Here is a 9,219-nt window from a genome sequence, read left to right as displayed (position 1 = left end):
CTTGCTAAGTTGTTAGGATAACTATTTGGCTGTTTTCTTTTTACTTGTCTACTTTATGAAAATGAGAGTGTGGTGACTGTGGTCACTGCTCACTAGTGGTTTGATGGCCCCTGGTGTAGTCAGCTAAACTAAAAGCAGCTATGCCTATTTGTACCGCAGTTGGCGATTCTCCTCGCCAAACTACTCGAATCAAGATGTTCAAACCAAAAAAAGGTTTGAGTTACGGATCCTACATGGACGCTACCTAGGTATATAAGTTTCAAATTGATACAAAATGTGATGTTTTTTTAACATCATCCACGAAAACGTTCAAACAGCGCAATCGATATCAAAACCACCCAGATTTCTATGACTAATACTGAATACAAAATTATCGAGACTCGAATATCAACCAGGCTATAAATATCTGTTCTGAACTGAGGTCGAAATAAATTTGGACCAGAATCAATTTGAACGACTCGGTCGATACTAACTTACAAAAAGTAATTCAGTTAAGAACATAAGCAGTATATTACACGAATTCTATATACAATACAAGAGAGACTGGTCCACTGAATACAATTTTAGAGGTTGAATATTATCGAACTCGATCAGAAAGATGGCTCAGATAAACTACCTTGTTGGTCAGTAAATGCATACGAATTATACAAATGATAACTAACAAGAAGAAACAATCAGCTCACTAAGCTTCACCCATCACCATATACTCCGTTAGGTATATCCATAACTGACCGGGGCAGATACAAGTAGCTTCAGTTTCCAATCACCAATCAACAGCAAAGTTACAATAAGAGGCTCATACACCTCTAAGCGCAGCCAATCTCTCTTCTAGATCATCAATGCCGGACCTGAAGAGGAAAGAGAAGTCACAAACACAACAGTAAAAAACACTTTGCAACCATAGCATATAATTTCACTTGACAGGAATAGGAAAAAATGAAGGCAAAGGGTAAAGTGCTGATAACTGAGATAATTCCAAAAGAAGAAAGATGAGAAATGGAATAAAAAAGCATAAATCTGGTATCAAAATGCTCCAATAGTGATCAATTCCTAGCTAATAGGAGTACTTTTGAGTAAAGCCATATGCTGCAGATTGAAAAGTTCAGAGGGTGACAAGAAGGGCCAAATTAGTATCAGTGTCCGTCCACAGTTTCTGGTTTTTCAAATCTTAAATGTTTTATGAAATATATTTCATAATAAACTCAGTTTTTGCTGGACATAGTAGTGTTGTACTTCCTCTATTTCTTTGGTCTTCTTCACTTACTTCTGGGGAGTTACTGAGTTTATTTTGAAATGGCTCCATTTCAAAATAAACTGAATCTAAAAAACACAAATCCGACCCCAAAAAAGAAGAGCAATTTCAAGGTTATATGGTAGTAATAGCATAATGAAGATTCCAAGTTAACTTGGACGATACAGGTAGAATATTCTTTTTAAATAAGAAAGGCGAGTTGGAAAATTGACAAATAGTTTTTTTATATTTGAGAAGATCACACCGCGTCTCTCTGTTCTAAAGCTATATTTTATCCAACTAAGATTATAGTTGACTATAAAGACAGGACATCAATCTAACAAAAATTATATCATGTAAATCATCAATTAAAGGAGTCAATTTAAGCATATAGTGATCCATATAGTTTGTTCAAATTAAGAAGTTATCACATTTGGTATACAAACGTGCAAGACAAAAACGAATGATGATGAAAGGAAAGAATATCTATATAACTAAAGTATAAAAGTATTTTAGAAAATAAAAGGGGTACAAGGTGACAGTCTAGTCTAGAAGCACCCTCTTCTGTGTCCCAGCCTCTTCATGAGACAAAGCAGGTATGAGCGTATGACTGCTCTACAAGATTATAAAACACAGCTAGGATGACGGCATTCCACCACCATTCGTTAATCTTGATATATTTTTTTCTCTCCCCTTAATCGTAACATCAATATCAATTGCCTCCATGTAATAGACTAGCCTAGGGAGAGGGGCACTTTTGGTATGATATAATTAGTTAGTTCTAATAGTAGCTTGAAGAATAAGTTAGGGAGTTAGGGAGAAAATATCTCTATAAGTAGAATGGAATAGGGAGAGAGAAAATATGTTCAAAATTGTTGAGAATATTGGTTAAGAGTTCAATGGGAGAGAGCAAGCCTCTCAAAAGTAGTTACTATCTTTATTTGACTGCTTTTCAGAAAATTATCAATCAAATTCCATTCAAGTCCATAATGTTCTTCTCTAATCTGCCATAAAGATGTCAGTTCATCACACTCCATTATCCACCATCTAATTAGAAGCATTCTTCTTCAGAATTTTGGTTTCAAGACCCTGTCAATAATGACTAGACAGAATTTCTTTGATACTCATTGGAAGTCAGAAAGTGACTTTCCAGAGATCTCACCACTGGCAAGCTATTGTCATGGCGTTATCCAGCCACACCACGACATACGAAACAAAACCCATCATCTTTTAGCCAAAAAAAGAAAAAGAAAAAACATATGCTGATCTGCATTTCAAGTATATTCCCTCTGTTTCATTTTTCGTTACTTTTAAAATGTGCAGTCTCAAGTATGCACCTTTGTCCATAGATATATTTTAATACGTATTGATACAATCATGAAAATTTATATTTTAAAAATGTATGGTGAGATGCATCTACCAAGAACCCACAAGATAGGTTTTTTTTTCTTCTTATACATAACTTGCCAAATTATGATCGAACTTTTGTACATCTGACTCTCAATAAGGCAAATGCAAAGGACAAAGATAACAGAGGGGGTATTAAACAAATAAGCAGACAATAAAATTAGCTAATGTAGTCAGCTGGAAAAAGGATTCACCTGAGTGCAGCAATGGCGATTAGAATGGTATTTGTTTGGGTAAGGTCAAATGTCTTAGCGAGAAATTAAGGAAGCAGAAAGATACGCATCACGCTAGATAAAGAATAAGCTGTTATTTATTAAGGTGCTGTGTAGCAGGAAAGCAGATGAAGATTGAACGTAAAAGTTTTATTATGGTGCTGCAAAACTGGTGATGGGGTTGGTGAAAAATTCAGTCAAGCTTGGGCAGTGAGCCAAAAGCTGGACAACAAGACTGATATTAGACGGAACAACAAATAGAACAAGTCAGCAACATATGAAATTCCTGTAAGGTTAATTTAAAAGGGGGAAAACCATGACTGTTTGTATCTGATCTCAAGCTCTAAGCTTTGTCTGAAGGTAATAGATACCACAAGCTAACCGCGTACAAAGATGACTTGCGGAAAACTATAGTGGGAAAATGGAGGATCAGTAAAAGCTTTCGTCAATCTAATGAAGGCTTATGACAAAACAAGAAGGCTGTGTGCAATTGATAAACAAGGAGTCCCCATGGCTGAATTTTAAGTCATGCGAAATACGTACGAAAAGTCACGATTTGTATTAGGATTTGTTAAGGGATTGCAAATTTTTGCTTATAAGTATTACCTTGATACCAATCTCTTTCAAGTTGTTTTCAATATACAGGCAATAGTTTCTCATGATGGCAGCATTGGCTGCTATTGTTTCAAGAGGAGAGAGGGGGGGGGGGATATGAAAGGTGTCAACATAAAGATTAAAAGAGGATAAAATTTGATGGTAATAAGATTATGATGATAAGACATTATATATGTTATAATCTATTATTATTCTGTTAGTGCTAAACTGCTAACTAACACTAGTTCGACTACTGCTACAATTTCTCCTGCAACTGCCTATCATTAACCCTTAATCTCGTCACACTATGACAGACAGAGTTTATAGGTTCCATAATATACAAGCTGAAATCTGGGCAAACCTTACAACTTTAAATAATGTAAGAACTAAATTTTCAAGCATATAAGTCAAAATACGACCTAATGCAATGTCTTTCTCTAATTCTAGTTATAAATCAAGGAGAACCTAGCTGCATTTGTGGGAAGCTAGAAACCACCCATGTTAGAGATCATGATAGAATGTAACCAATACCCCAATGCCCACTACATCAAGCAACCCACAAATCATATAGAGTAGCTACAGAATCAGTATAATGCTAGCTTGGAGCTAATTATATGACCTATGCCATGAACACACTCTTTGCTGCTAGTTATTCAATGTAAAAGAAGTTCTACTAGCAATATTTATCGACAACAATTTATGCATGAAGATGAAGATTAAGTTTTGCAGTCTAGACTTACAAATGAAATAGACTAAGTGATAATATTTTGTACCCCTTAAAAATTGGGGCACAAAGAGGGTTACTTACGTGCTGACTTCTTCAGTTTTCTTTCCAGCAATTTTTCCCTTTGGAGCTGTCGATAACTACAAGAAATTCAAGTGATACAATTATCAATATTTCGCAACATTACTTGAGAAGTTCCATAAAAGTTTGAAACAATACCAACCTGGGAAGCAACATCAACTCCAATTTCATCAAGCACCTGGTAGAGATAAGCAGATTCTTAGAAGTAAATGAGAAGATCAGGCACTGGTACACTAAGGGAGGAAATTTATATTTTCCTCCACATATCACTACCTCTCGCAAATATCAACAACATCAAAGTTCATGGTAGTAGAATGCAACCTATTGAAATATTTTCTAGAGACAACTCTACCTTTTAAATACTGGTTACTGGAGCAACCAACTTAATAATGTCTAAGATATCTATCATTTTTAAGTTTTTAACAATCTTTTAAAGACGATGGAATCTGAATTTCGTGCAATCAAATAGTGGCTAGACGTGATGAGTTGAAGAACAAAGCAAATTTTTCCAGCTGTTAGACAAAAAAAATAACCTGATTCGTCAACTCGTCCGTTTCCTCTTCAGCCTCATCATTGTCTAAGGCGTCGTCAATCGCATCAGACATCATTTCGGTCTGCACAGAAGGTCCATGGTCAAGGTGCATACTTTGAAAAAAAAAAATTGGGATAGAGTTAGCAAAACTTACAGTCATATCCATTTGTGCAGACTGTTTCTGAAACTCTTGCAACACTTTCATTTGTTTTGCAGGTGCCATTTGCTGACAAAGTAGAGCAAAAATAAGAAATATGAAGCGAGCATACATTTTTGGAAAGGAGGAATGTGCATTGAGTTCTTATCAGCATATATAATAGATACTACGTTCTTTTAAATTGTTACGCTTTCCTTTTTGGCCATTTTTATTTAATTGTTACATTTTCACTTTTTCTTTATATGATAACCTATCACATCGACTATTTACACTTTTCTACCTCATATACCACACCATCCATTTTAATAATCACCCAAAACCTTCTCACCTACCAAAATTTTCTCTCCTACAATATTTTAATGCTTCTTTTATATTTCCCAAAACCAAATATTCTTTGGTTGTACTTCATTCTTACGAAAATTTCATTGGTTCTCCCCCAAAGTGAAGTGTAACAATTAAAAGAAAACAGAGGGGGTATTTTGAACATTTTGACATCCACTAAATGTAGATGTTAGTCTTCACACCTTATTCATTGCTGACATTGCTTTGGTGGCACCCTTCAAGCCAGAAGCAACAGAGGATTGAGCATGCATTGCCTATTGAGAGTTAATACAATGTCACAGTCAGAGATTTGCATAAATGAAAACTTTTACCCAATGAATCTCATAAAAGAGAAGGGATCCAAGGTGCACCTGTGTATGAGTCGCTATACCTCTCATTTGAGCTCGACTTCCTTGCAAATTTGAGATCTGTTTTCTAAGTCTAACTAGCTGACGGGCTAGAATCTTTGTCGCCGCCTAAAAATTAGACACTAGGCTTGAGCAAAATAATCAACAGACAAAAATGGCAAACTTACAAATATGTAGGTTACAATCCTGAGATAGGTGTAAAAAATCAAAAATTACACTTCCTCCATGCCCTACCTCATTGCCTGTTTTTGCAGTTTTTTTTATTTCAGCAACCAACCTCTTTTCCTGTCACCAAAGCACATTATATCAGATATACATCTTTTTTAGTCGAATTGTTATCCTTTATTCTTAAATATGTATTTGACTTAAATGGAAATGAAAGTGGAAATTTTCTTATCTTCCTATATCATAGGCTTCAATATTTTTCATTTATAGCACATTATATCAGATATACACACTCAAGGTTGAAAAAAAAGGTAGAACCAATGACTATTTGACATACTTCCACTTGCAACGAAGAAATTTCCTTTTCGATACCTGAAAATTATAGCAAGCATATCATACAAATTAGCATAGATCACATCAAAACAGTAGCAATCGCGATAATCAAATTATAGCCAATAGCACAAAAGTGAATTATAGAGTCAAGATTTAAGAATAATCAAAGTTACGTAGCACTACCCTCTAAATTTCAGAATAATTAAGAAACTAGATAGGCAGAAATTTCTTCAATCATCTATAAAATTGTGTTGAACAAAATTCTTATTTAAAAAGCAATCCATTTATAATCACAACCCTCAGAAAGTGATAATAATCATAATTTCCCAAAATCAATATGGTCATATGCTACCTTAAATCAAGCATAATCGTCAAAGTCACTAAATTTACAAGAAATTACTATCAACAGTATTACAGCACATAAAAAAATTATACCTCGGGTGGCATTTGCCATCTCTCTCTTACTTTCCCGAAGCGCCTCTGTAACCGAAAATCACGACAAAGTCACAGATTATGCAAACTCAAAAGATAAATAAATAATTCAAGCTGAAAAAGGTGAAAAAATAAGCAAATTGGGATTTGAAATTAGGGTAGAAAGTACCTTTGGCGGTTGGTTTCTTCTTGAAGATGTTCATGGTGCTTCAAAATGAAAACTTGGATATTTAAAATTTGAAAAGAGTTGAATTTGAGGATAGAAAGGTATATGAACGTTGAAGAACACTTCTTGTGAGTTTGGGAAGAGAGGGCTTTTACTGGGTGGGCGTTAACGCTCCTCTACTTCCCTATTTGGCTTGGTGCCTTGGTCCCTCTTTCTACTTTTCGACTGGGTTTTTCTATAGGAAAAGCTAGTATTATGATCCGTGTATAATGTACGGGAGTATTTATTATTTTATTATATATTTAAAGGAAGTCACATAATAACATTGACTTAATTTCTCATGTTACACAAAATTATAAAACATAAAGTATGAATAGTGATGAACAAAAATTACAAATGAAATTCCAAATCAATTTATATGTATGCAAACACTTCTTTGTAAACTACATTTGTCGTATTTGTACGCAAACAATGTTCTTCATCCAACAAAAGGATCTTGAGACCTTTTTTGCTCGTAACTCTGGAAACGACAACATAAAATTGTCCATGGCTGAAAACAGGTATTGAAAGATACATGCCTACATGAGACAGAGTTTGTCCTTGACTTTTATTTTTGCTCATAGTAAAAAAAAAATCATTAATTAAAGAAAATAATCGTCTCTGAAATCCGATAGAAAATTTAGTGAAGTCAGACGGGATTAGTGTCATTCTTGGGATAAATATTTTTTCTCCGACATTGTTTCCGAAAATAATAGTAACTTCTCGTGCATCGTGCATACTGCACGGGAAATGTTTTGTGTTATAAATTGAAAATTTTAAGAAGTTTGTCCTAAAGTCATGGTGGTTTAACTTGTGATTTAAGATTTCATAATCATGTATTGAGATTATTTTAGAAACTGACATGTAACTCATGTCTTTAGGCTGATGTAGTTAATGTCATGGTGGATCACATGACCCACCTATATATATATATATATATATATATATAATATATATATATTATATATATTATATTATATATATATATATAATATAATATATATATATATATATATATATATATATATTTTAAAGTTGATAGAAATAGTATTTGCTCTATCACAATTCGCATAGAGTCTAAGACAAAATCACAATTCGCACCAACAATAACACTCAGCCATACGACGGCTTCAACAACCATTTAAGGAAGTCTTATTCTACCTTCTTAGACCATCGATGCATCATATTTGACCACCCACGCACTGATAGTTGTCCACTTTGTCATGATTTAAATTTTATACCCATGCAACTGCATTAGAATTTTTTTATATATATAAATTTAAGATTTTATGTTATTTCCCCTAAAATCAAGGTGAAAATATTTAACTCATTCATCTATCAAATAGATGATATAAAAGTTAGTTAGGAATAAAAAAATAAGTATATATATAAATGTAAATTTCAATTTGCTATTAGACATGTGCAAATTGTACGAAAAATTTTGTTCCATAAATTTAAGATTTTATGTTGTTTTTCCTAAATCATTGTAGAAATAGTATCTTGTGATTTAAAGTTTTATAATCATGTATTTATTTACTTTGAAAATAGCTTATGACCCGTGTGTTCAGCAATTGATGTAGTTAATATCATTGTGGATCACGTGACCCATTATTAATCTTATAAAAAAAATTGATTGAATTTTTTCGCTTGACCTACTACTTCATTTAAAGGATAGATTAGATCACACAATTTGACCATATCTCGTACTCAACCATTGTGCCACTTTTGTTCCCGCTATACGTACAATCCCTCTCACCTCCATATCTTGCTGCCTTGCACCACCATTGCATTAGGCCAACCATTGGACACCATTGTTTGCAAAAATATGCATTTACCTTTTTTCCATTCACTTTGCATATATTTTTTCTGTTGACTTTAATTTGTAATTTGTTGATGGGTTTTTGTTAATTTGCAAGGAGGTAATGTATTCTACTGAGTTTTAATTGATAAAAACAGAAAAGTTTATATGGGTGTGGTGAAAAACTTCAAGTTGTGGTACCAATATACCCATTGGCTCGAAATTAGCTAATCTCTAGTTTTATATTTGAAAACTCGTGTTTTGAGTATCTTGTATTAGTTCGACTTTAATTTTATTATGATTTTTTAAATGAAAACATATTTTTTTTTTATGAATATGGTTTACATCTCGAAAATTGGATCGGAGTATTACTTCTAGAGTGAAACTTTTTATGAAGTTTTAAATTCATGCATTGATTATTGATTGATATTTTATTATGGACGTTGGTGACTCACCAGTTGTAAAATCCTAGATCCGCCACTAAATGCGTTATACGATTTTGACTTATAACTTATTTTGAAAAATAAGTATAATACTCTCTCGTATTATTTTCTCAATATATACTTATTTAATTGATCATCTAATTAGCTCCTAACTTTATTTAGCTTAATTGTTGCCTATATTTTCTCTTTTTGAGATTCAAAGAGTTCCCTAATAAT

The 9,219-nt window shown here is 33.3% G+C and overlaps 1 protein-coding gene across 1 annotated transcript; it reads right to left on the bottom strand.

Annotated features, from left to right (window-relative positions):
• Positions 1–359: 359 nt before the first annotated feature.
• Positions 360–6,944, bottom strand: LOC104899194 (vacuolar protein sorting-associated protein 2 homolog 3). Its single transcript, XM_010686334.4, has 11 exons — positions 6,727–6,944; positions 6,561–6,605; positions 6,130–6,164; positions 5,862–5,912; positions 5,631–5,735; positions 5,463–5,534; positions 4,936–5,007; positions 4,783–4,863; positions 4,392–4,427; positions 4,253–4,308; positions 360–848 (listed from the first exon to the last, which is right to left on the bottom strand). Exons 1-11 carry the CDS (start codon positions 6,758–6,760, stop codon positions 797–799), a joined length of 639 nt encoding a protein of 212 aa, XP_010684636.1. The 5' UTR covers positions 6,761–6,944; the 3' UTR covers positions 360–796.
• Positions 6,945–9,219: the final 2,275 nt, after the last annotated feature.

Source organism: Beta vulgaris, chromosome 7 (genome assembly GCF_026745355.1).
Source record: "Beta vulgaris subsp. vulgaris cultivar EL10 chromosome 7, EL10.2, whole genome shotgun sequence".
Taxonomy (NCBI): Eukaryota; Viridiplantae; Streptophyta; class Magnoliopsida; order Caryophyllales; family Amaranthaceae; genus Beta; species Beta vulgaris.
Note: the sequence above shows the minus strand (reverse complement) of the source record. Positions and strands in the feature narration are given on the sequence as shown.

Coding starts and splice junctions, on each gene's coding strand:
- LOC104899194 (XM_010686334.4), bottom strand. CDS start 6,760: ATGAACATCTTCAAGAAGAAACCAACCGCCAAAG. Junction 6,165..6,560: donor GATGGCAAATGCCACCCGAG/GTATAATTTTTT, acceptor TATAATTTTCAG/GTATCGAAAAGGAAATTTCT. Junction 4,309..4,391: donor GAGTTGATGTTGCTTCCCAG/GTTGGTATTGTT, acceptor AATTTCTTGTAG/TTATCGACAGCTCCAAAGGG.